This window comes from Salvia miltiorrhiza, chromosome 6 (assembly GCF_028751815.1).
Source record: "Salvia miltiorrhiza cultivar Shanhuang (shh) chromosome 6, IMPLAD_Smil_shh, whole genome shotgun sequence".
Classification (NCBI taxonomy): domain Eukaryota; kingdom Viridiplantae; phylum Streptophyta; class Magnoliopsida; order Lamiales; family Lamiaceae; genus Salvia; species Salvia miltiorrhiza.
The window spans coordinates 17,176,333-17,204,104 of record NC_080392.1 but is presented as its reverse complement, the minus strand read 5'-3'; the positions used below and the strand labels follow the sequence as shown (position 1 = coordinate 17,204,104).

The following is a 27,772-nucleotide window of genomic DNA, read 5'->3' as shown; positions in this document are numbered from 1 at the left end:
AATTGTTGAGAGAAGCTTACACAGTGATCATTACTAGATACATCGATGTTTGAAGTGTAAGTTCCCCCTGAGTCTTATGACTGATTCTCCTTTGATTTCAAGTTCGTTGGCTGTTGTTGCACGCTCTTTTCACATTCCATCTTTCTTCTGTGCTGAAATGATTCCTCATGAATCACTCCTTCAAAAACTTCTGACGCCATTTTGAATTCTGTCTCTGCTTCCTTGAGACGTTGTAGAAGTTCTTGTTTCTGAGACTGAAGAAGTTTCAGTCTGTTGATCAGTCTGCGCTCCTGTACATCTCTTTTGTCAGATTCATCTTCATCTGTAATGAAGTGGCGCATGACGATCCTTCGAGCATCTTGCACTAGATCGGTCTCTTTGATGATCTGTTTGTGCTCCCTAAGATGATTTTCAAATCTTGTTCTTAGGTGTTGACTGTTGATACTCTAGTCGTGTTTGATCATATCTGCTCGTTGCTTCTGATTGTGAGTGGGTTGGACTCTGATTTTCTTCTGGAAAGATGAACCTTTCTTCTTCATCAGAATCCAATGATCCCATCTCAAGTCCACTGATTCCTCGAAAATATGTATGAACATAATCGCTGGAGGAATCTTTCTTGTTCCTGTACATCGTTAGAGAAAACAGGGAGAAGCACGCAGGAAACAAGAAACGAACACAGAGCAAGCAATCTCAAGAGTAAACTTGAGAAAAGATTTTTGATCAAAAACGACGATACCCTCAACAGGATCTAGTTCAAATAGAACCTAGTCAGATGCAGATAGTTCTTGCGAACAACCTGCTCTGATACCAATTGTTAGGTCCAGAGGGTCTCGAATAGGTGTATGGGGGGAGGGGGAAATACACCTATAGGCTATTTTTGACTTAATCTACTGACCTCAATCAGAGGAATCTCAGTCAGAGATCAAAACGAAACTTTGCACGCAAACAAGGACTCCTATTTTACTGAAATCAGTTTTGACCAACATGGTTGACGACTGATACTGAAAGCTCTTCAGTAATGAGTTATCAGTTAAGTTGCTGGAACTTAACTGATCCACGTCGGGGTTTCAGTCGTGTTTGCTAAGATAGAGATGATATCACTCTTCCTTACTATCAGAGGATAGTTCAGTCAGATTGATATCATACGCAACGGAAATTAAACTTAGTTTCGTAATAGCCTCGGTGGAGCAGATTGTTGGATTAAGGTTTCTCTTTGCTATTAGTCAGTGTTCAGTTTTATCAATAGAAATAGCACAAGTAAGAATGTAAAACTGAAAGCTGTAAATAACACAGAGACTTTTACGTGGTTCGGAAAAACCCTTTCCTACATCCACGGCTGGTTGATCAGACCAACAATCCACTCCGCAAGTGCTTCACTGGTGCACTGCAAACCGTACCCGTGTGCTTGCCTGGTGCACACAACCGTAAACTGAAGAAAACCCTTCTTCAGCACCCACACACCTCGCGTAGGATTTTTCTGCTAAGCACACCTCGTGCTCAGACTTTTCACTCAGAGTTCAGAGTACCTTCCTGAACTCCGAACCACTCAAACACTCTTATGAGGGGGAGGTTTGAACGAGTGCCAACTATACTTACAAAGAACAAGTTCTTTGAAGTAAGTTTGACCTTTGGCTTCTGGGTAAACAGATATATGCCTAGGGTCTAAGAGAATGTATGTAATCAGCAGTGACTGATTTTGGCTTTGGAATTCTCTTCTTCGATTCAAGCTTTGGGGCGGTTAAGCTTTAGGCTGAGTAGCAATTTCGGCAGAGCTTCAGCTTATGTCGTTGAATCGGTGAAGGTTGAAGTGATCCTCGAGCGCTATTTGTAGGAGAACTCTTGAATAGATCCGTTGGCGTAAATCGTCCTCAAGATTTCTTCCGTTGGAGAGCAATCCGAATTTGGGCTGAGGCTTCAATCTTCGAGGTTCCTTGTCTGTGTGGAAACGGCTCTCTTTGATGGACAGGAGATGTGACATCTTTGAAAAGTAACCACCAGATAGCTAGGAATGACCTCTGCAGAGATAAGATATTCTGAGATCTCTGCATTTAATGCGGCTGTACTTGTGCGTACGTGGTTTCCTCTGAACGTTGGAAGATCAGTCCTAGGAGGAATGTTCAACTGATACTTGACTTTAGTATCAGTCCTTTACGCGCATTAAATAATCAGTCTTCAACTGATTCTTCAACTGATACTTCAGTTGGTATCTGCAGTCTTCAGTCTTCGTTCTTCAGTCTTCGACACCGCAACTAAACTAGAAACGAACTCTAACACTTGAGTTCAAAACGATTCTAGTCTATTACATATAAGTCCTATGAATTTTGGTATCATCAAAACAAGGGTTAGGATATTCCACAAGGTTCCCAACAACCATTTTTATATAAGTTTTTATACAAATACCATATATATATATATATATATAGGGGGCCGCTCCAATGAGACCCCCTAATTTTAGTGAGATCTAGGGCACGATCTGATGCGTTTATTTTATCAATCCTATGGCTGATATTGTATCTGGAGGGTGATTTTTTTTCGCAGGGTTCGAATCCTAGAGGGAGCAGAATATTTTAAATTTTGTTATTCATTAGTATATACTGCATTGTTCATCAGTATATACGACACTATTCATCAGTATATATGTCTTATTCATTACGGATTTTTTAAATTTTATTTTTCATCATTATATACATCTTGTTCATTAGATATACGTTTTGTTCATTAGTATTATATGTCTTATTCATTGTACTCATGTTACACGAAAAATAGGGGGTCTCACTGGAGCGCGCCCCTATATATATATAAAACGATTAGGGATTGGGGATATTACATATTTTTCATGTATTTCGTTTATCTCATTTTTATGTATTTTTTTAATCTTAATATTACATTTTTATCTCCAATTGAAAAAAGTAAAGTAATGTTTTATCTCAAAATTACATTCTTTTATCTTTTACTAAGAAGATGTATTGAACAAATTAAAATTCTCAAAAAAAAAAAAAAAATGAGATAAAGATTAAAAAGGGTAAAATTAAATTTTCAATAAAAAATTTCGTTACAAAACAATACTACTTGAAAATTAAAATTGGTAAAATTAAATTTTCATCAAATTTCGTTACAAAACAATACTACTTGAAAATTAAAATTGGTAAAATTAAATTTTCAATAAAAATTATAATCACTTATTTTTCCAATTAATTAATCAGCCATATTATATTTAAAGTAAGTATAACATGATTATAATTGGTTTCCTTTCTAAATGAGAGAATAGAAACACCCCTGCTATAGTAGTTTTCATTTCATAAAGTTTTGTAAAAAATTAATGTGGGATTTGTGATTTCTTAGAAATAAGTATAATTGTTAAATAAATAAGAATTAGTAAATATGAACATGCTTGAATAATTAAGATAAGTAAAAAAGTAAAAATTTGTTATACCACATCAGACTAATATTAAATGAAGCACATTCAAGATATATTTTCACCAGTACAAAAAAAAAATAGAAGATATAATTAAATAGGCAAATAAGGGATAAGAAGATAATTAGTACAAATAACTTTTGGAATAAAAAATAATGAATTATTGAATTTAGAAAATTATAATGAAAATTCATGGAATTATCATATAGGATAGATGACTTATGGTGTGACATACACATGTATACTTAAAATCGTAAAATTCATGTAAAATTATTAAATAAAATAAAAAACAATTGTAAGTATGTAATTATTTAAATAACAATTTTTTTATATACATATTACATTTATTAATGACTATTCACATATTATATTTATTAATGACTATTCACAATGTTTCAAAAAAATGACTATTCACAATTAGGGATGTCAATCGGACCAGCCCACCGGATTTTTGGGTTAGCCCTATCGGGTTCCGGGTTAATCGAGTGCGGGCTAATTGGGTTGGAGATTTTTTCGGATTGTAAATCTTTAACCCTAACCCTAAACGTTCGGATTTCGGGCTAGCCCATCGGACTAATCAAGTTAAAGGCGTAAAAACAAAATTATCATTTGTATTTTATTATTCTTAATGATCTAATGTATAATGTATAAAATATACATAGATATTAAAGATATAAATTATATAGCAAAGCATGAAATGCAAAAATATAATATATTCAAGATTACATAACATATAAAATAAATTATTTTTTAGACTATATAAAATAAGTTAATAACAATAAAATGTTCAACTTTGTTAAAAAAATAAAAATAAAATATTCAACAATAGTTTGAAATTAAATAAAAAAAGCATCTAAAAAAAATCTAAAAGCCTAAAAGCCTAAACTCTAATGTATTTTAAAATTCAATTAAAAAAAATCAGTAGCCTAACGGGCTGGCCCGCTTCAACCTGCCAGCCCGAACGGGCTAGCCCGATTTATAATCGGCTGCAATTTTTCAACCCTAACCCTCTAGTTTTGTCGGGTTATTCAGGTCGGCCTACAGGTTTCGAGCTGAATTGACATCCCTATTCACAATAGACAATTTCAAATGATGGAAGTGAATTATGTCACTAAAACATCTAATGAGTGAATATATTTATTGTGTAGTGTCTTTATTTATTTGTTGAATTTCAAAGGCAAAAAAATATAGAATTTAGAAAATTAAAAATAAAATAATTCTAGAGTGGCACACAGAATTTAAAATTGATGTGAGCTCTCAAATGTGTTCCCTTTATATAATAGATAAATTGTACCCAAATGAGTCTATTTAAGCTTTTTAATGAGAAGATTTTCTTTTCTTGTTTTGTTTGAAGATTAGATAATATTTGATAATAGGAGTACAAAAATGATGGGCCAGTGAAATAGAAAAATTGTAAAATTAGACAAGAACACACACAACAAAACTGAAAACATAGTTATCACAAGAACTTAGACACCATCAAGTAGTTGAATTTGTAAACACATGAACACACAGTAAAACTGAAAAAGAAGCCGAAGGCTCGACCTCAATGATTCGATATCGCGGGATTATAAGAAAATTGTGGCCCTCAATGTTGTCTAGTTTGTGAGCTCCATAATGGCGGAGACAATGTCACCATTTGCTTCCTTAAGAGCTTTGACGGCCCTAGCCCTCGAAACCCCAGCTTGTGTCATCACCAACTCGATGTCCTTGGGTTCAACGCCCGTCTCGTCTACATCTTCATCATCTTGAATTACGGTTGTTGGCTCCGCCTTTGGTGCAGCTTGACTGATGTTGGGAGCCTTGAACTGCTCTGCAGCCTGAGTCTGCAATTGCGAGCTCAAATCCTCAATCTTCGCCTCACCAAAGATGACGTAAGTATCTGAGTTCGGGCTCTTGAAGACGTCTGGCTTTGAGATGACGAATAGGATCTGAAACACCGGGCCACAATATTGAAGGGTCAATGATGCCACATCCAAGTTGCTGATGTTAATAAATAACAGTGAAGGGGGCGTGACAAAAAGAAATAAGGGAATAATTACTAACATTCTTGCTCTTCTTCACAGTGACTCGGCTGACCCCCGGGATTGGCTTCATTCCCAGCTTTAGCATCGCCTTGCGACTCTTCTTCTCACTACGACTCTGCTTTGACCTACCACTGGCATCTTCTTGTCCTAGCATGAGAAACAAGCGCAAATTGGTCTGGGTTGAATTCATGATGCTATAAGAAAATTCATTTTCTGACCCACTTTAATACATCTATTTCAACTGATAGTATTATCTTAATTGCTCTGGGTTGAATTCATGATGCTATAAGAATTTTCATTTTCCGACCCACTTTAATACATCCATTTCAACTGATAGACTATATCAATTGCTCGTGCCTACAAGTTATTGACCATAAAATTGAAGCTGAAACTAAAATTAATAGGTCAATCATCAAACTGAAACTCGAAAGTGCATGTTATCCAACATTTGTCAAGAAAAAAGTAGAGTTTGAATTGAAGGCAAAACGACTCAAACTCACGTAAAGGTATTGAATCGTAGATAACAAAAAAGAACCAATTAGGTGTTTCTCTACCTAGATCTATCCTAAGAACATAACAAATATGATTTTCCCAAAAAATTTGCATAATCAAGAACCTGAGAGCAGAGATATCCTAAATCTTCAATTACTATCTAGCACCATATAATCAAAGAGATGACAAGCCTCGGTGAAAAACGAGGAAATGCAGAATCCATTTAGACTCATGGTGGACACATACCTTCAACATCATCTTCATCTTCTTCGTCATCATCATCATCATCATCTTCATCTTCAATTATAGGCTCGTCGTTCTGCAAGCAAATTGAATAATGAGCAACCAAGTATCAGAACATGAGTTTATATTTTTATTTTTTTCATGCAGCGTGGTCATCATGTACGTACAAATAATCAAATTAATTGTCTGTCATCTATATCTACAGGACGGATGTGGTCATCATATACAAGTTAATGGTCTTAATGTCAATATTGTTGGGAGCCTTTATAAAGCATTAAGTAGAAATCCACCAAGAAGATAAACACCCCCATCTATATCTACACAAGTCCCCAATGTCATGTCCACGCAAAAGTCTCCAAACCTCAAATCAAAATCAATTACATTTACACTAGCTGCTATTCCAAAATCAGATATTCATATTCCAGCAATTCTTGAACATGGAATTGGATGCATGGCATCAAGCATTCAAGGAACAAGTAGTAGAATTCAAACTACATAAATAACACGTAAGAGATGATTAGCACTATTTCATTAAGTCTTCTGAGTTCTGATACACAATCTTAATGCCTACGAATGAAAACAGTTGTTTTAGACAAAAAATGCAATAAAATTTACTTTTCCGCGCTTCTCATCTTGTTGCTCCATTCTCTCAATCAACACAAATTGGAAATGTAGACTCTATATTCCTTATTTATAAATAACTTCAAAATCATATAAGCCATGAACTCCAATAAGGATCCATTTGGTACTACAGCAGAACACAGTATTTAAAACAAAAACAAACAAAAAAAAAATCATTGAGAAGGGGAGCTGAGAAAATGCCGTAAGATACACTTTAGATGACTGGAAATATGGAGTTCGATACTAGAGCAGTGCCAGATTGAAATTCAAACTTCAAATATCAAGCAATTACTCGCATTTGTTAAATACACTTTTACTGGCTTACTATACAGGAAATCGGTTAAATAAAAATGTACAGAGATATATACTTCTTTGATCATTTCCCAAACACAATCCCCACAGAAACAGTAATAAAGCATGCCCCCGGTACCACAGACAAAATACTCTACAACAGTTAATTGCTTCGTTCATACACATTCAATTTGTATTAATTTTAAATCATCAAAACCACAAAAACCCTAGATCGAAGAGGAACTGGAATATTGAAATAACACATAAGTTTCCTCATAACTCACAAATTTACTTAGCTCAAAGCAGTTTCTTCAAGAAAAAAAATACCAAATCTAAAGATAATACTGAAAACCCATGAAAACAAGCCGTGGCTTCTATTTATGCGGCCATGTATTAGAGAGAGACAGAGAGAGAGGTTACATCAATTTTCTGTTGCTCAAGATGGTGGGCCAATAACTCCTCCTGGGATTGAGTCATGCTTGATTCTTTGGCAGGTAAACGAGAGAAATTGAAGAGAGGACGAGTGTGCTTGCTTAAAACCCTAGAGAGAGAAATGAAGGCAGTGTTACATTAGAAAACCCTATTTTAAGTAAGACTTCTTACAGTAGAAGCTTGTCTCTCTTCAGTTAGAAAACGCTAAACGACTTAGTATTTATTTTGTTTTTTCTTTTTTTCTAGCGAACTATTTATTTGTCGGTGAACTTTTAGCCTCTCATTCGCTATATTCACTCAATTTTTCTTTATCTATTTTAGTTGAGAGGTGGTCTTGGGTGTACCGTACAATCGGGTCACACCTTCACTTAAATTTTGACCCGCATTTTGATTTGAACCCATATCCTGACCCAACTCATATAAATAACACTATTTTGGGTACGGGTCAACCCGGTTGTACGGTACACCCAGGTGTACCCAAGATTTTGTGTTTAGTTGAAGGTCTTTTTTTTGTACTTTTGTCTAATATTTCAACATTTTACCCAAATGAGTCTATTTAAGTTTTTTTTAATGAGATAAGATTTAATTTTCTTGTTTTGTTTGAACATTTGATAATAGGAGTACAAAAAGGATGGGTCTATCTATCTAACGTAGCAAAATTAGATAAGAACACACACAATAAAAGGATGAATGCAGAAACAGATGCAAAACCCAAAACATAGTTATGTACAAGAACTTAGACACCATCCAATAGTTGAATTTGTAACACATAAACACACAATAAAATTGAAAAGAAGCTGATGGCTCGACCTCAATCATTCGATATCGCGGGGTTATAATAAAATTGTGGCCCTCAATGTTGCCTAGTTTGTGAGCTCCAAACGATGTCACCATTTGCTTCCCTGAGAGCTTTGATGTGTCATCGCCAACTCGATGTCCTTGGGTTCAACACCAATCTCGTCTACAACTTCGTCATCTTGAATTACGGTTGCTGGCTCTGCCTTTGGTGCAGCTTGACAGATGTTGGGAGCCTTGAACTGCTCTGAAGTTGAAGGTAAAACAACTGAATCCCAGTTTGAAAGATAGAGGTATCGAATCTTAGATAGCAGAAAAGAACCAACTACGTGTTTATTGACCTTGATCTTACAACATATTCAATACGAATTTTCCAAATCATTAATATGCAAAATCAAGAACCAGAGAGCAGAGATATCCTAAATCTTCAAATAATGTCTACCATCATATATTCAAAGATGATAAGTTTCGATGAAAAGTATGGAAATGGAGATTCGTTTAAGACTCGAGGATGGACACATACCTTCAGCATCATCTTCATCTGCTTCGTCATTGTCATCATCATCCTCTACATCCTCAATTATAGGCCCGTCATTCTGCAACCATAATTGAATAATAAGAAACCAAATAATAGAATGTACTTATATCTACATATCATCATTTACATTTGAACAACCAAATCAATTGTATGTCATTCATATATCTCAAGTATGGAGATAGAGATGGCCATCACATACAAGAATCAGATTAATAGTCTTAATGTAAATATTAGTGGGAACCTTTATAAACTCAAGTATGAAGTGGAAACCCACCAATGTGAAGATAAACAGTCTCATCTATATCTACAAGAAGTCCTTGAAGTAAAGTCCACACTGAAATTTCAATAAACAACATGTTTCTGTTGAATTATCAAATTAAATCATATTCACAAGGGTTGCTATTCCAAAATCAAATATTCCAGCAATTTTTGAAAGCAACTGGATTGGAAGAATTGCATCACATATTCTAGAAACAAGATATCAGTTGTTTTAGAAGACTACGTAAATAAAATGTAATAGATGCTCGTCACTAAACTTTTGATACACTCACATCCTTAATGCCTAAAAATGGCTACAGTTGTGTTAGAAGAAAATGCAATTAATTTTAATTTTCCACACTTCTCATCTTGCTACTTTATTTTTTTAATCAAAAAAATAAGTGAAAATGTAAACTCCATATTCTTCGTTGTTATTTCCAATATCCTTAACTCATCTTAGAGCATCCGCAGCGCCGGACCTTCGCCCGATCTGACGCACGTTGATGGCGACACGTCCATGCTGGCGACTTGGGCGAGGTCGACGCCGGGTCTCCGCGGCGCACTGGGTCGATAGAGGAGGGTGTTTGGCGCCCTTTTTAAAAAAATGACTGTTAATTAATTTTTTTTATATAAAAAAATTCGACTGTTTGATTCAAACGGCTATTTTTAGGTTTTAATTTTTTTTCTCTTTCTTTCCCTTCTATAAATATCACACTTCCCCTACATCAAAATTCACTCATCTTCTTCTCTCAACTAAAATTTTCTTGCAATGGATCGCGAGTTCGATGAATATCTTCAACAACACACTGGAGGTTCGAGCATCCCTCTTAATGTTCCGATGATGGGGTTTGCTCTGTTCTCGCAAGCCTCAAATATATTGGCTACGGAAAATCTTTGAACGCCGGCGGCGCTCCCAACCGTCCAAGAAGAGTTGGAGGAGAAGCCGAAGTCCAAGACGACCCGCGCTCAATACTGCGTTGAAGAGACCGAGCTCGTAGCAATATTGTGGGCTGTAACAGCGCTGTCATCGACGAATTTAGGCCAGATCCGTTCTAATCTTTCGGTTTTGAAGGGTTGCATATTTTTAACCTCATCAACTTCTCCCCCTAGTCTGGTTAAAACAAGACAAAACTAGTGTTTTGGGCCTTTTGGCTAGACTATGAAAACTGAAGGTCATAGGGTGGTCGAATTCATTATAGCAGGGCTGTTACTTCTTGGACTTGTGTCTGGACTTGTTCTCAAATATACGGGATTCTCCATGAGGCGTGACTTTCGAAACTGCAGGGTTGAATTCTTCTGAACAACTCCAATAAGATTTTAAATTACTTTGTAGGGTTGCAGCCCTGCTCCTTTAAAGCAGTCTTCATGAAAATAGTCAAACCATGTTCTCCAACTTGTACGGGCCCTACCACGTCTGCGCGCGTTTAAACTGTTCGCTTGCCTCACTTGCCCCGTTCTTGTACTCGCCCTGATCGTACTCGTTGCTTGAGTTTTCTTGACCATTTATTTTGCTGCATTATACCTTAAAAGCAGTTTTTACTTCATTTTGAATTTTCACTTTCGTCCTCTTCGTCTTCGCCACTAACTGGCTAGTAAAAATTCTTTCGCTTAACTATACTCATTTTTCATTATCTTTCCGATCATATTTCGACGTCTCTCCGATTTGCAGTTGACAACACATACCTATTTCATTATGCCCCTTCGATTTCTCTTGCTGCGTATTATAATGGCTCCCAAAGAACCCGATTATAGCATGGATTGTGGAAATCTTCCCCTTTCAACTGTTAACCCAAAAGATCTCAAAGCTTATTAGCAAATTCTTCATTTCCCTATACATAATCTAGAATTACATGCGCATTCTCGTCAATTTGAAAAACCTGACGATGATGAACTTCCTCCTAGTGTAATTCATCTTTAGGAGGCCCAAATAAAGGCAGGGCTGCGTCTTCTTCCCCCCAAATTCCTTGTCGAAGTTAGTAATTATTTTAGGATTTCTTTCTTCCAAATAGTTCATTCTTCCATTCATCGCGCCTTAGCCATTCACACAGTTCTTACTTTTTTCGGCATAGAAAACACTTCTCGTATTTTCTATAAAACACAGATTTTGAAGAAGACAAACATATTCTACAACTTCTCGTCTGAACCCAAATATTGTATAAATTTCCTAAAGTGTTTTAACACTTACGATAGGGATTTCAAGTCTCAGTACTTTATTGTTGAGGTCCATGCCAGTGACTGGAGTCGTGCCTTTGATCTACAATCTAATTCGATAAAACACTCTCATCCTGGTCCTAGTACTGATCCTTCTCCCCGGTTCTGATTCTTTTTCATGAAATAAATAACCTTGACATGACGAAACCTTCTAATTTAAAGAGTCTGCCTCATAATGATTCTGCTCTGGCCACTACAGGGTTGTTCGACCATTTTTCTTCCTGTCTGATTGGTAATCTTTTATTATTATCTCTTATTTTGTTTTTGTAGGCTTGACCTTTTTTGTTTTGACCACTGAGGATTCTCCGTGCTTATCTTTTCCTTGAAAGATATAGGCTGGCAAAAGAGGACAAACTTGAGGCGTCAACAAGCCGGCTCGGCTGAAGAGGTTGCAGAGACGGGCTCAAAATCTACGCATTCAGAGTCCACTCCGCTTCTCCCATTTTAAGAATCAACCTTCAACCTTACCGATTCAAGAACATACGCTGAAGCTCTGCCAAACTCAAGACTCAGCTTATACTTAGCCAAAACACTTGAAATTGAATAAGAGAATTCTCATTGCCAAATATAAGTTCACCTGATATACATACATTCTATTAGAGCCTCTAGGCAAATGTTTAGTCCTATTTTGTGATGTTAATATGGGTGTTTAGGTGTGTTATGAGTTTATACTTTTGGTCTCGTTCACTCAATAATTGATTGATTTGAGCTTATGTGCTTATTTTGTTGTCTCAGGATTGAATGCTCTATTTGATTAATTTGTGGAAAAATATGGAGTTCGAATTTGGCTGGTTAGTCTTCACAAGAATTGTAGTTAGTCTCGATAAGAGTTCGTAGGCGAAAACTGATCCAAATTCCGACTTGTAACGAGGGAGAACGGACCAAAACAAAAACATCGCGCAGTGCAGTCCGCGCGTGAGGGAACCAGCGGGCGATGGGTTGGACCCCGCGGCCGATCGAGGGGCGCGTTTTTACTCGCCCGAGGCCTTCCCAGCTCGCCCGAGGGCCTTCCCACTCACCCGAGGCCTTCCGAGCTCGCCCGAGGGCCTTTCCACTCGCCCGAGGCCTTCCCAGCTCGCCCGAGAGCCTCCATTCCCTCACCCATGCATCATTTTCACTCGCCTGACCACCCCTTGCAACCCATCGCCCGAGTTCTCCATTTCAGCGGCCGAGGGCCGCTCATTTTCAATCGCCCGAGTGCGAATTCCAGCGGCCGAGGGCCGCTGACGAGCCCATTTTTCATTCTCTTTTTGTGTGTCTTTTAGGTCTAGATCGAGTCTTGTTTTCGTGTGTTTTGTGTCTTTTGTGTTTGGAAGGACACATTTTGGGCATAAGGACAGGTAGACAGGATTGTGGGCACAACAGGCTGCATTCCGCAAAAGAGGCACAGATTTGAGATCATTCTTGGGCACATCAGTTGTACCCTTGTGCCCAGACCTAGCACCGTGCGGGATCCAGTTGCGTTCAAAGGCACAGCGGCGAGACAGGAGCAAAATCTGGCATTCCAGGGCATAGCGGAAAAAGTTGGTGTTCACAGGCACAGCCGCAAGTCAGAGGTCGAATGAGAATTAAGCAGAATTGTGATGCTGACTTTGAGGCACAACCTGGCGTACAAGGGCACAACGCGCACTCATCAATATAATAAGAAAATAAAAAGGCGGATATTGACTTTCCATACATAGGAGGATCTGCCATGCTTTACTTACCAAAGTTATGGGATGCATATCTGATGCGGGCAAAGCAAATATGGAAAAAAAATCACAGCAACATGGCTGCGCCTAGAAATCCTAGCCGCCGTGCCCAAAAACCCTAGCTGTTGCACCCAGAAGCCCTAATCTACATGGACCTGGCCCAAGGCCCACTCCACTATCTATATAAGGATGCACACCCCTACGCCCAAAGGAGGAATTTTCAAGAGTCGGTTTTTTGAGTTTTAGAGGCTAGACACACTTATCACCATGTAGTCATAGAGTAGTCTGGGTAGCCATGGTTTAGTTTAGTTTGTAATTTTCTTGTTTTTATTTGCTCTGCCCAAAGTTGGTTTTGGGCAGAGATGCTTTCCCCTGTGACCGTTTTTCATTTATCCAAGTATTTTATTTTCTATCTTTTCCTTTGCCTTTGTTTATTTATTTATGCCTAGTTAATTTTTCCTTCCTGGTTTGGGCATATCGAATTAAGTTATGGGCATATGAAATCGTGAGGTCAAAACGGGCACAGGAGTTGTGTAGTCACATTCCCGAAGCATTTGGCCTATGCCAATACAACTTGGGCAAACCTGGAGCTTCATTAGGCCGATGACGTTTTGGGCACAACCAAGTTACAAGTAACAAGTGGAACCATTAATGGAGAAATCCAGCTCCACATAGTGCGGCAAATGTGGAAAATGTGATCGTATGTCCTCAGACATGCTTATGGGTCATTTGGGTCCGCCAGGCACAGGCCGTGGATGAGGATGGGGTAGGTTGCGCACGTGACAAGTAAAAAAAGAGGCTCAGCCTATTGACTACTGTCCATAACCAAAGATGTGAAAGCACAATGAAAATCCTTGAACCTATGAGCGATAACTGTGCCCAGACTTAATGAGATTGTGCCCAGACCAGATTATCTTTACTTTTGATGTTTTTTCTTTGTTTCGTTTCAGTTTCTCCTTTCCAGGCACAACCTTCTGTCCCCAACGCTCTGACCATAGTGATACCAGTGTGATTGTGACATCGTGACAAGAGAGAAGAATACACCAACTCCTCGTGGGATCGACCCTATACTTACCGCTAGTGGAACCTAGCTGTGGGCATAGGAAAACTATAAATTTATTTGCACGGAGAGTTCCACCGCACAACGACAAGGCAAAAGGAACACGCTCCGTCAGCCGTCTCTTTTCCTCTCGGCCGAGCTCCTCAAAAGCCCGCGGTCAAGCGCCATCCAAGCGGCCGAGCTCACTCTCTCCCATTCGCTTACTCATGATTTTGCTCCAATTAAAAAGCGCCACGTATCCCAGTTCAGTAATTAAAAGTCAAAGACATATTTTACATTCGGGAGTATAAAAAGAGCATACTTCTCATTCCCTAGGGCCAACTCTCATACTTGCACTTTTTCCCAGACGCAGTATTAGCCATCATTCCAGACAACAGTTTCTTAGTTAGGGTTTACTGCTTTCATTCTTAATTCCTACGCCTAGAATAATTCATATAGTTAGAGATTTATTTCCAGTTATCGCCATTGCTGTAAGTCCTTTTATTTGTTGCCTAGATAATTTCTGGATTTATGATTTTACAGTATTTCTTCATTATCATTTACGCTCTAGATAGATTTATTTTGCTTAATATTTTCGTTTGCTGTCTAGATAATTATTATTTTCATTGCGCGATTAGTTTAATGAATTACTACTTTTTCTCTAGAACCCTAGCATAGATTTAAATGCTATTTTATTTCTGCTTAATTGTTTTAGATTCCTATCTAGATAATTTTATATGCTTTATTTTAATTACGTGCTAGATAAAAAAAAAAGAGTCAGACCTAAAATCTTAATTAGAGTGTTTAGGTTTATTTTTTGTTATCTGTGTGCAACACGAGAGAACACCCTGTTTAGCCTTCCTTGAGAGACGACTTGGGTTAGCTTATTCCACTGCAATTGACCTCGTACGATTGCGAGTCAATTCAATAGGTGTTTTGAGTTGAGGCGGCAAATATTCCTTATCTTTAGCCTAGATTTTGATTATTCGAGAGCCTGTTTTCAGTAATCTTAAGTTGGAGATTTGAACCCTTTTCTACCAGAGTGAGAAGAGTGTTGAGATAGAGAGAGTTCGAGACGGTTGTCTAAACTCAGAGAATCTTAACCTCCGCAAGCTAGACGTGTATTATCTTAGCAATTGTGAGTTAAGAAGAAAAAAAGTCCAACCTAGTGTGTTGGCTCTGAAACGAGTGTTTCAGAAGCAAGGTTTGTTGTGCACCCGCAAGCACAAGCCCAGTAATTTGTCAGTGTGATCGACTGACCGTGGACGTAGGAAATTATTTTCCGAACCACGTAAAACTCTTTGTGTTCTTATTGCTTTCAGTATTTACTTTTATATATCTGTGCACAAACTCTTATTCATACTGAAACTGGTAAAAGTAAAAAGAGAAACCCTAAAATCAACAAAGTGATTCACTTAAAGGCTATTTCGTAAAATCGTTTCCGCTCCAAGTGTTATCAGTCTAACTAACAAATCTACAAATAGTTAGTAAGATTTCTAACACTTCTCTGTTTGTTTAAACTGATTAGATTGAAACCCTAAGTGAACTATCAATGTGTCGACAAGTTCTTCACACTGAAGTTAATATACTTAATCACTATCAGTATTAGTCTACGTCCTCTTTTAACTGATCTCATTTTACACTGATTACTTCAGTCAACTCTTTTCAGTATCAGTTTTGATATTAACTTCAGTTTACAAAAAAAGTTTCAAAAATAACCACTAGTGTATTCCCCCCATACACCAGTTCAGTAATCCTACGGGACCCAACATAGATGTAATGTTTCAATAGCATTAAGATAAAGGAAACCAATTTAGACAAATTACCCAAGAAACTGTAACACCCCGTACTTTTCCTTATTATTAATAGTGTCGAGACATTATTAAGAGTACTGCGATATCGACATACTAGATTTTGCTTATACTGGATGAGACAGAGTTTCTTAATAGATGGAGATGTGAGTATTTTAGAAGCGGATGATAGAACTAGTGAATGAATCGCTTTGATGGAATGAGTTGAGATGGAGATGCTGATTGAATTGAGAAGAGATTTTATTTTGTTTCCGATTAAGGAAGCATAGCTATCTTTGAGACTGATTTTCTTATTTAGTTTCTAAGGACACTCGTCTAGAAATAGAGTTGAGGTAAGTGAGTGAGAGTCCCTATAGAGAAGAGTCAAATTCGAGAGACGATTAGATTGACGATGAAATTTGATTATTTTTTATGTGACGTTTGTGTGAGATTATTTGATTGACCGATTATGTGACTTATTTGATACATGTGCATTTATGATTGAGTGATTATGCTTTTTCTTGAGGATAAGAGCAAAACGCATGAGCGAGAAGAGTGCAAGACGAGGACAACCCTCAAGAAAGGATCTAGCTCAGTAGAACTAGGTCAGAACAGCTTGTTCTTGCGAACAACCCGCTCTGATACCAATTATTGGGGTCTCGGAGGGTTGACTGAACAGGTGTATGAGGGGATACACCTGTAGGCTATTTTTCGCAAAACAAAACTAACTAACCAAATTTCAGTTAGAAAATTGGTCCAAGACAAATACTGAATTGACTATAGTAATTTGACATCAGTCGAGCATTGAGCTCAACTGATATCCAAGAAAAGATTCAGTCTAGAGTTTGTAAATAGAGTAGAGTTATTGATCTCACTGACTATCAGTTGAATGATTAGTTAGTCTAATAACTCATCAGCGGAATTCAAACTTAATGCGAGTAGCCTTTAGAAAAGGTTTGTCACTTAGAAAATCCTTAGTTACACTTTTCAGTTAATTCAGTTCAGTTGAAAACAGATTTAATACAGATAAAGGAATAACTGAAAGCAGATAAATAACACAAGGATTTTTACGTGGTTCGGAAACAACATTCCTACTACACAGCCAGATGATTAGTCTGACAAACACTCTGGGCTAATGCATATAGGTGCACAGCAAACCTACCAACACCCTTGGTATACCCGAAATACTCGATATTTTAAATTATTTAATTAAATTAAATATGAAACTTAAAAATTAAAATTAAAACTAAAGTCTAAAATATATAGAGGGTGTGCTTGGTATTGTGCATCGAATTTGTTAGAAAAACTGAATTTTTCTATACTTTTTGTTTTTTTTTTAAAAAAATCGGGTATTAGGGTACCCGAATACCCTATTAAGCCAATTCGGGTACCCTAATACCCGATTTACCCGAATTTACAATTTGACTTTGGAAATTGGCAATTTGATCGGGTAATTTAGGGTACCCGAATACCCGAGTCGGGTATTAGGGTACCCGATTTACAAATCGGGTTCGGGGTCGGGTATCGTTTTCGGACCTTATTCGGGGTCGGGTACCCGATTTTTTCGAGTAGGGTACCCGATGCCGACCCGATTCCCAGCCCTACTCCTCCATGCCTGGAGTATGGTCCTCTGTGAGTTTAGCTCTGACACAACCCTATTATTGGTGTTGGGGATATTTGGGATCTCAGGTCTATTTGGGGGCCGTAACTTCGAGTCCCGAATATCATCCTCATCAAGTGGTAATGTTGTTGTTGTTCTTAACAATTTGGGATTGTCTACTGTTGTGGATTCTCCTTTTCAATATATGTAAATAACATTATTTGTCTTAGTAAATGATACTCCTTCTGTCCCATTTCAAATGTCTTATTTTTCTTTTTGGGCTGTCATATTTTAAATATCTTATTTTCCTTTATGAAAAGTTAGTCACAAAAAGTAAAAATATTTGGGGCCCACGTAATCTTTTCAACTCTACACTACATCACTTAATAATCTAATTAACATTTTTCTTAAATAACCGTGTCGAAAAGAAACAAAACATTTGAAGTGGGATAGAAGGAGTATTATTCTAATACTACATCCGTCCACAAAAAATAATCCTAGTAAGAGACGACACAAGTTTTAATAAAAATAGTTATTGTATTGTGAGTGGAGAATAGGTCATACTTAAAAAGTAGTGTTTATAATGATAATTAATTGTATTGTGAGTGGAGAATAGAGCCCACCATGTGATTGATACCTTCCAAAAAAAGAGATTAATTTTTTTGTGAGCATCCCGAAATGACAAAAAAAGACTATTTTTTGTGGACGGAGAAAGTATATAAATGACATTTTCAATATATATAAATGACACCATTGTCTTAGTAAAATGATAGTATTTTTATGTGTAAATAACACATTCAATATATGTAAACTACACTATTTATCTTAGTAAAATGATACTATTTTTATATGTAAATGACATTTTCAATATATGTAAATGACACTATTTGTCTTAGTAAAATGATAATATTCTTATACGTAAATGACACTTTTACTCACAGTAAATGACATTTTTATTTATGGCAAATGATACTCAATATAATATTGACTTACTCCCTCCGTCCCACGAATCTTGACACGTATTTCTTTTTGGGCCGTCCCATGAATCTTGACACATTTCCAAATAAGGTAATAATTATTACCTCATCTCTCCTACTTTATCACTTTTATTACTCTCTCTCTTCTACTTTATCACTTTTATTATCTTATCGCTCCCACTTTACCACTTTTATACTTTATTAACTACACACTTAAAACACTAATCTACAACTCCTTAATTTCAATGCCGAAACCAAACGTGTCAAGATTCGTGGGACGGAGGGAGTATTTCTTAATTTAATTAACAATGAATACATTTATTTTTTCATATTATAAATGACATATTTAATGGATGTAAATGACACTTTTAATACATTACAAATGACACTTTTAATAATAGAAAATGATATTTTTAATATATGTAAATGATACTTTCTCCATCTCAATTCAATAGGCCACAAGATTTGGACACAGATGTTAAGAAATTATAATAACATATGAGAGAGAAAATAACGTTTTTTAATGATATATTTGTCCAAAAAGTAGGAGAGATGAATAAAGAAGAGATAATTATGTGTGGGATACAAGTGTAAATAATTAATTATGTGGGGATGCTTGTTCTGTATTGACTTTCCATTTAAAGAAATGACCTATTGAAATGAGACGTCCAAATAAGGAAACATGACCTATTGAATTGAAACGGAATGAGTATTTTTTTATAAAATCAAACTATACCTTTTATAAAAATAAATGGTAGTATGTTACAAATGTCCTTTTTAATGAAAGAAAATGATACTTTTAATCCGTGCGAATGATATTGTATATAAAAATAAATGTTATATTACAAATGACACTTTTAATGATAAAGTACAAATGACACTTTTAATGATATAAAATGATACTTTTAATGCATGCAAATGATACTTCGTAAATGATATTTTTTATAAAATCAAATGATACTTTGTACAAAAAAATGATAATATTACAAATGACACTTTTAGTGCATGCAAATGACACTTTAAATATATGCAAATGATACTTTTGAATGCGCCGAGAAGGGTCATGACAAAAGAAATTATAAAAAACTATAATTAAAAAAATTAATACTGAATCGGACGAACTGATTGGACCGAAAATATCGGCAAGAGAAGAATCGAACCTATTGTACATGGAAATGAGATTCGAACTCACGATCCAGCACTTGGACGCAGCGTTTCAATATATATATATATATATATATATATATATATATATATATATATATATATATATAGACACACACACACATACACACACGCATGATGAGCGTATCATATCAGGGAGAACATTCAAATGCGTCTCTTTTCACTAGAATCACATGCTATATATTCTCTCTGTCTCATTTTTAATGACCCAAAAAATTGGATACGAAAATTAGGAAATGTGTGATAAATGTGTAAAGTGATGGTAGGACAATTTAAAAATTAATATTAAATACCTAATTTTATTTTAAAATTTAAGTTAGATTATTTGAAGTGGGATAACCCAAAATATAAATTGAGTCATTTGAAGTGGGACGGCCGGAGTACATGTGATTGAATTTGACGAGGGAACTTTCCCTTCATTCTACATCCCGTGGAGGCTTTCACAGAAAGAAAAGGAAAAGAATTTTTTTAAAAGAAAAGCTATTGTTTTATTTATTTATTTATTTATTTATTTATTTTTTCCGAAAGGGAAAAGGGAAAGCTATTATTAATATTACAGATAAATAATATTGCTTTCGTTGAAATTCCATTCTATCCATTAGCCAGTATAGTACATTAGAGAATAAGAGGCATGTGCAAAATATTCCAAAATAATAAAAAGTAGGTGGTGCCTTTTTAATTACACAACATGAATATTATATTATATTTTTTGGTCGAAAATTGACATTTAGATATATGATGTGTTTGCTTTGGGATATAAGAAAGACATAAATTTTATGTATTATTTTATATTTTATTTGTTTCGATGTAATAAAAAGTTTGGACATATGACATAAATTTTTGGGCAACACTTTTTTCATAAGAAATGAATAATTTTATATGATATAATTTTATATCACCTTACGAGGAGTCGATAAATATATCATCATTTAAATTAAATTAAATATAAAAATTATAATCTTGTCTTTGAGTGATAAATTTATACCTCATTATACTATCTCTTCATATAAAAGGTAGAGACACCCGGAGTAAAAAAGAGATAAACTAGTATACCTTTTTAGAGGGATGAGCTGTAACAATATTACCTATATATATTTATATATTTCATTATACTCTTAAATAAAAACTTTGGGGTAGTTTAATGATTTAAATACGTTGCTCCAGAGAACGAATAGAAGCATTAAATGAGAATTTGTTGGGTTAGATAAACTCATAAAGATAAATTGTACTATATGTTTGTTTCTTTTTCTTTTTGTTATTTTGTGCAGCAAAACGACAAGATGACAAGTTAAGGGCATTGATTTACTACTCTCTAGTAGATATTGAATATGATCAAGGATTCTTAAAGGTAATTAATAAACTTTAGGTGAAAATAGATACTATGATCATCATTTATTGGTTCGGTTGTAAATTTATTATGAATTATTGTACTAAAATAAATATAACTTTATTTTTACATATATTTATATTTTATTACAACGAGATAATAGTTCGATTATAATAAATGAATGTGTTTAAATCATGACATTCTAATTATAAGTTATTTTTTGCGAGTAGATTTTGGGTGAGAACGGTCTCAACCAAAAGACGAGCCTGACCCGATCCGACCCCCAACGTGACAGGAAAGGAGTTGCCGAAGGCACATGCGCAGAATTAAGAGTGTGTCGGCGAGTGACTGACAGAGCAACGACATGAGCACAATGTAGGAGGCGAGCCGGTTGAAATGAGAGGCTTCACGGGACAGGGGTGCAACTATTGGAAGGAGAGGCAGCATGAGCGTGGTGTAAGGGTTTGGGAGTATTATTTTTTATTCACTAAATTGTATTTTTGCTTATTCAGAAACTGCATCTTTACTTAGACATGTCTCATATATGAGATCGGGTGTACAAATTTTTTCGCGGATAAATAAACTTTTCAGTTGCCAGTATTAGGTTGTCTAGTTGGTGAATAATAAATCTCATGTAATATTCGTCAACTCGCAAGCAAGTATTTTTTAATTACGACTAGAAATGTTTTCCTTAATCCATGCTACGTTCAACGAATAATAATATTATGTGTATAATTAGGTGCCAAAAATTACACACAAAGTGACTCGAACTACTATTTAAAGTATAATAAATGCCATTAACACTATATATTTACTTATAGATAGAGATGCATGATAAAGAATCAAATTCTTCACTAAACTAACAATCATGCTCGATTCTCTGTCCAATTAGCCGAAAAAGAAGACTAAGAGAAAAGAAAATGACTTCCACTTCGATGAAAACATTGCCATTAACAAAATCAAGAGGTTAAAAAGAATAAAACAAACTGAAGAAACACACACTATTCTCCACTTTATCACCACAACTAAAACATGGTTTCCAATTGTCCATAGTGGGAATCTTTTCCCAATTAAAAAACTTGTGATAAAATGTTAAAAATTCAAAATTTCGCAATTCTTTTTTTTTTTTTTTTTTTTTAATCCAAGAAAATTACTACTCCATTAACATTTAGTTGAAGCGATTCTAAAAAAAAAAACATTTAGTTGAAGCGAGAAACAAGAAGAGATAAAAGAAGAAAAAAAAAGACAGCACATTGACTTGTCTTTATCCTCACGACTAGGAAAGAAACAGTTGATCTGCTGAAGTTACGCCACAATCTTCCACTTCTTCCACCCCAAAACTTTCAAACCCTAAAGTAAAAATTATTCCTTTTCTCCAACCCATAACCACTCACCAAAATTTCATATCTATCTGTCTAAGCAGGAACAAGAAAAGGGGGGAAAGGGAGATAGAGAAGAGAATTGCAATCAATGGGGTTTTATTCACTAAAAAAGATTTCAGTAATGGAGTGTAGCTGAAGAACCCACAAGGAAAAGACCCACATTGCTGGAAATCTTTTTCTGCAATGGGAAAGGCAGATAATTTGCAGCCTTTGCACGGTACTGCATATGATGCTCAGGGTACAACCCCTGGTGCAGGAAGTACTAATGGGTGCTGCTTGAGCTGCAGTAGGGTTAGAAAGTTGGTGACTTTGAGATGTGTTCTTGCTCTGGTCCTTGGTTTTGGAGTGCTTTTGTCTGCTGTTTTTTGGCTGCCATTCTTCCGTTTTGGAGATCATCAAGATCTGGATCTGGATTATAAAGGTTGGTGGGCATTTTGTATGTTTAAATGTTATAATTTCTTTTAAAGTTGGGTTTTTTTTAGTGGGATAATGATTATTAGCATTATTTTGTAATGCAGATCTTTAATATGTTATAGCTTTTCTAGTTTTGGGATTTAGTTGCTTTTAGGTTTTAGGTGGTTTGAATTCTTGATTTTATCGTTGGAAGGGTGCATCTTGATGTATGGTTGGCTGTGATTTGAATTACTTCTTCTTTTGATTTACAGTTCTCAGTAAATACTAAAGATTTTTCCTTTTCTAGTTGAGGATTCCTTTTAAAGATCAAGGCTTGCTTTATAGTTTGCAAGAATCTCAATTTTTTCTATTGTTGTATCATTTATTGTGGTGGATGATTGTTTCCACTCTCGCACTTCTCATCCATCGGATTGTTCGTTTCTTGTGATTTTGGATCGTCGTCTTGCAACGTTTCGATCATTATTGTTGGGTCTTCTCATGTTGTATGTTGAATTTCGTTGAACGTTGAATTTCATTGTATGTCTCTTCCTGAGTCCAACTTATGATATAGTTTTCGGGTTTTTTGGATGGAGGGATAACCATAGTCAGATCTCGTGCCATAGTTTTAGCTCAATTGATATGCACTATCAAACTTTTTCAATTAACATTGTATCCTTAGAGTGATGCTTTTTGCTCTCCAGGAGTCATACAAACTTATTCCAGTAGTTCTGTTGTCTCAATGTGGTAGTTGTTTTGTCGTTTCCAACTCAGCCTTTGAGTTTTTCATTTTGGTGTTCTATGATGATGCATAGCCATGAGAGCTGTGGAACTCTGTGAGTAGAAGGTTAAGTTTCCTTTTGCAGTTTCCTAAATGGCAATGTAAAAAAAAAATTAGGTAATGCATGATATGCATCATTAGAGGTATGTAATATAATTGGGCTGCACCCTAAGAATGACACCTTTTGAAGAATGTAACGGTGGAAATAGATTTCACGCAGTAGGGCAGGCATGGGAATTGACATTTTGAATTAAAGCATGACTAATAGGCTTGGTCCACTTGGATAGTGTAATGAAATTGATTGCTTTGGTAGATTTTCAGTGTTTGGTTCCTATAGAAATAGACGAATAACTAAACCAGGATTATGTACAATTGAATGACTTTGCCAACTAATAAAAGAGATTTGTGAAGGATGTATCAATCTTGTAAGTTATATTCAGGCATTGTTCTTTTGAAAATTGGGATCAATTGTCGTTTGTAATATATACATTATAAAAATCTCTAGAGCTGCAATACAAAGGATAAGAAAGCCAATTTTACATTTTTCTTCACATCTTTGGCATTAATGATTTACATTAAGGAAAAGATCCTGTGTACTTTGGCCCCTGTAACGGTTGCTTTTCAGATGTTGCATTTTTATCTTCATCTTCATTTTTTACAGCTACTTGACAGACCAAACATTTTGGAACCGTAGAGAGAATAGACGTCTTATTTAAGCGATAGCTACTTTACCGAGGACTAAAAACCATTAGGGACTAGTGAAAGGATTTAGGGTGTAAATGGGGTTATTTTAGTCACTACGGCTAATGATAAAGTGGAAATCAAATACTGGCGGATGGGAGAGGTTTAGCTTAACCTTTAGTATGCTGGATGCAAATTTTAGAGGATGTTTATCTTCTTTTATTATATTATTTCATGAATAGTTTTCTTTATAATTTGTTCATGAAAGTGAAAGTGAGATTGCGTCTTAATTTGTTGTTTGATTTACTTTTCATGAATAGTATTCTTTGTAATTTGTTCGTTTAATATTCTCCAGGTCATGAAATTGTCGCAAGGTTTATGCTGAACAAGTCAGCTTCTTTTCTCTCAGACTGTAAGTTGCAACTTGAGAATGATATTTTTGATGAGATTCCTTTCTCCAGTACTAAGGTACTCCTCAACGCTCTTGGTTCACTTAATTTTGAATTTGCTGCTATGTTTCATTTTTCTAGATGGAACTATAAAATAGGAATCCACAGAGAAACAATCCAATCAACTAAAATAGACAATGATTACCGTATCCGTACATTTACTGCATTAGCTAAGTTGCACATAATCATGGCAGTTCAATGACGAGATCAACACAATACAAACTGCTAAAACGTTTACTTGTATAGTTGTATGTATGGTTTTGGGTTTAGATATGCTATAGTTATACTTGTATCTACAACTAGTCCATGCTGATGTTGTGTTGTGTGATGAGAGATGTATGTGATAAAACAGGCACCCTCATATTCCTATATGTTGTTCATATTCTTATTTTCTCTAAATCTTGATACAGTTTCTTTCTTGTGGCAGGTAGAAATAATAGATTTAAAACCAGCTGGGCCAAACACAACAAAGGTTGTGTTTGCGGTTGAATCCGATGCGATGACACTGAGTTTAATTAGAGAACATTTTGTGTATCTAATAACAAATCAATCAGCTCTTAGTTTGACCGCGCCTTTGTTCGGGGATCCCTTCTCATTCGACGTGCTTAAATTTAAAGGAGGGATTACTGCCAGTCCAGACCAGAAGGCATTCCTTTTGCAAGCTGTTCAAATTCCCTTCAACTTTACCTTGAACTCCTCCATTGACGGACTGCTCAACAATTTCGATGAGCTCACAAGTCAACTCAAAGTGGGCTTGCGCTTAACTCCGTACGAGGTCCATAGCTTTATTAATTTTATCGCTTCAATGAGAATGATGTCTTCATTAAATGTGTTTCAATAATCTCCTCTTTTGCTGTTCCTCTGATTATGCAGAATTTGTTTATTCGGCTCACTAATTTGAAGGGCTCCACAGTAGATCGACCTACAACAGTCCAGTCGCTAGTTGTGTTGGCCGTGGGCATGAATCCCTCAAGAGTAAAACAATTGGCTCAAACTATCTCAGGTTCACACTCTAAAAATCTTGGTCTGAACAACACTGAATTTGGACGGGTTAAGCAAGTTCGTCTTTCGTCAATCTTACAACACTCCCTCAGCAACGATGGAAGTAGTCCTTCGCCATCACCTTCTCCTTCTCAATCTCCTATGTCAAAACCCCACCACCACCATCACCACCACCACCACCATCATCATCATGCTGCTCCGGCTGTCTCACCTTCTCCGTCAACAGCGAGTGGTGGGTCTTTCAGCGGGAAAGGATCACCAGTATCTACACCTGCACCAGCTCCTGCAAAAGCAACGGAGCCTCCGTGTCCTTTTGGTTATAATAATCGGTATCCATGGAAGCACAAGCATCCTCAGATGGCACCTACTGCATCGCCAGTTTACGCACCATACGTTGCTCCATCACGACCAAGGCGAATGGATAAACCAACACCAAAAATTGCTCCAGCTACTGCAGAACGGCCATCTCCAAATGTAGCTCATGCTCATAACTGGGCTCCCTCACCAAGTGAATATCGTTCAAGGCCTCTGGACGTGATGTCAATAACATCACCCTCTCCATCTCCATGTGAGTATACGAATAAGTTACAAAAATCTTGAACTATATCCATTTTCATGATCTTGAATGTGGGTAGTACTGTTGACCAATAAGAGGGTGTTTGGTTGAGCTTATAAGCTGTTTAAGAGCTTATAAGCTCCACTTTGACAAAATAAGCTCCTAAACAAACAGCTTACAGACTGTAAAAATAAGCTCTAAGAGCTTATAAGCTCTCTAAAAAATAAGTCCCTCTACTCCAACTTATTTTCTCATTATCTTATAAGCCACACTCGTTTTACAAAAATAATTTAACTATGATTTTTTATTTTTATCATATATCATTCTAATTTCGTCTTTTTTTTATTTTCTCTTTCTAACAAAGCTTTTCTCTCTTTAACTAAAAATTCTCTCTCTAGCTTATAAGTTCAATTATCCAAACATTTTTAAAGATTCTCTCTCTAGCTTATAAGTTCAATTATCCAAACATTTTGACAACTTATAAGCTCTTAAGAAACTACATCTTATAAGCTCTTTAAAATAAGCTTAACCAAACACCCTCTAAATCTCCTCGAGGAACAGGATTAGTCAAGGATCCTAGACAACGACATTTCTAAAATCTTTTCTTTCAGAATTACGCGTACAATATGATAGTGAGAGTTGTGCTCTTGTGCTATGTTATGTCTTTGATGAAAACCATGTTCATATGCATACCACTCTAAATAAGTTTGACCGGACTATACTTGTCGACATGTTCTAATCCGAGTGTATTTTCTTTTCTGCAGCTTCTGCAAAGATGTTGTCCTCCAAACCATGGGTTCTGCTGCTGTTTACATTGCTTGGAATGGCTCTGTAGCTGCGGAAAACGAGGCAGTGTTTTGGTTAGCGCAGGTACTGCACGGAAACTTCCACAACTGCTTTTATCCAACGGAGCATTCCAAACTGGAGTTTTGCTGGTGAGAGCGATGCCCAAAGGGGCTTACCTCACTGTGAGTGCATATATGTTGTCTGGCACGTGTAAATATTCGAGTAAAAAAAAATCTCGGTGGCTAAACAGCATGAAGGTCAAAGTCTCAGAGGTGACAGGCTTCTCATGGTGTTGCAATGCCACTGATCTATGTATGATATCTCTTCTGCATAAATTTGAGGAGGGAAAACCAACAAATGTAAACAACACCCTTTTCTTTTCTTTTTGGTTTCTAGTCGCTTACAAGTAAGCCGCGATTTTCCACATACAATTTCCACAGTGGTCTGTAATTTATCAGCTGGGAGCTTTAGGAAGGTCTACGTTGAATTCGACGTGCTCTTTCTGTTGTTGCTCGTGTCTCTTGTTGAAGGATCTCACCATTTTAGCAGCTGAGGAAGCAATAAGAAATTGTTTCTTCTTTGTTATTAGTTATTACACCTTTTGTAATTGTGATTGAGGTTAGATGTGCGTTTGGCTGAGCTTATAAGCTCCTCAAAATAGCTTATAAGCTGTTTATAAGCTCCTTCAAAGTGTTTGGCAAAATAAGCTTCTAAACAGCTTATAAGCTCCAAGTGCTTATAAGCTCCCCAAAAAATAAATTCCTCTACCTAATTTATTTTTTTATAAACTCATATACAAAAATCATTTTACAA

At 36.1% G+C, this 27,772-nt stretch overlaps 2 protein-coding genes across 2 annotated transcripts; one reads left to right on the top strand and one right to left on the bottom strand.

Moving 5' to 3' along the window:
- Positions 1-4,818: 4,818 nt before the first annotated feature.
- Positions 4,819-7,731, bottom strand: LOC130990247 (nascent polypeptide-associated complex subunit alpha-like protein). Its single transcript, XM_057914477.1, has 4 exons — positions 7,510-7,731; positions 6,181-6,253; positions 5,462-5,589; positions 4,819-5,346 (listed from the first exon to the last, which is right to left on the bottom strand). The coding sequence occupies exons 1-4, from the start codon at positions 7,564-7,566 to the stop codon at positions 5,014-5,016; spliced, it is 591 nt and encodes a 196-aa protein (XP_057770460.1). The 5' UTR covers positions 7,567-7,731; the 3' UTR covers positions 4,819-5,013.
- A 14,230-nt stretch (positions 7,732-21,961) lies between these two features.
- LOC130990246 (uncharacterized) lies at positions 21,962-27,540 on the top strand. The gene is made up of 5 exons (XM_057914476.1): positions 21,962-22,735; positions 24,522-24,634; positions 25,043-25,390; positions 25,489-26,185; positions 26,938-27,540. The coding sequence occupies exons 1-5, from the start codon at positions 22,498-22,500 to the stop codon at positions 27,006-27,008; spliced, it is 1,467 nt and encodes a 488-aa protein (XP_057770459.1). The 5' UTR covers positions 21,962-22,497; the 3' UTR covers positions 27,009-27,540.
- The last annotated feature ends 232 nt before the right edge of the window (positions 27,541-27,772 follow it).

Bases quoted from the DNA above. Each gene is read 5' to 3' on its own strand.
- LOC130990247 (XM_057914477.1), bottom strand. From the start codon at position 7,566: ATGACTCAATCCCAGGAGGAGTTATTGGCCCACCATCTTGAGCAACAG. The intron at 6,254-7,509 runs GTAACCTCTCTC...ATTTGCTTGCAG, and splicing joins TTGAGCAACAGAAAATTGAT to AACGACGAGCCTATAATTGA. The intron at 5,347-5,461 runs GTTAGTAATTAT...CCGGTGTTTCAG, and splicing joins CTGTGAAGAAGAGCAAGAAT to ATCCTATTCGTCATCTCAAA.
- LOC130990246 (XM_057914476.1), top strand. From the start codon at position 22,498: ATGGGAAAGGCAGATAATTTGCAGCCTTTGCACGGTACTGCATATGAT. The intron at 24,635-25,042 runs GTACTCCTCAAC...TTCTTGTGGCAG, and splicing joins TTCCTTTCTCCAGTACTAAG to GTAGAAATAATAGATTTAAA. The intron at 26,186-26,937 runs GTGAGTATACGA...TCTTTTCTGCAG, and splicing joins ATCACCCTCTCCATCTCCAT to CTTCTGCAAAGATGTTGTCC.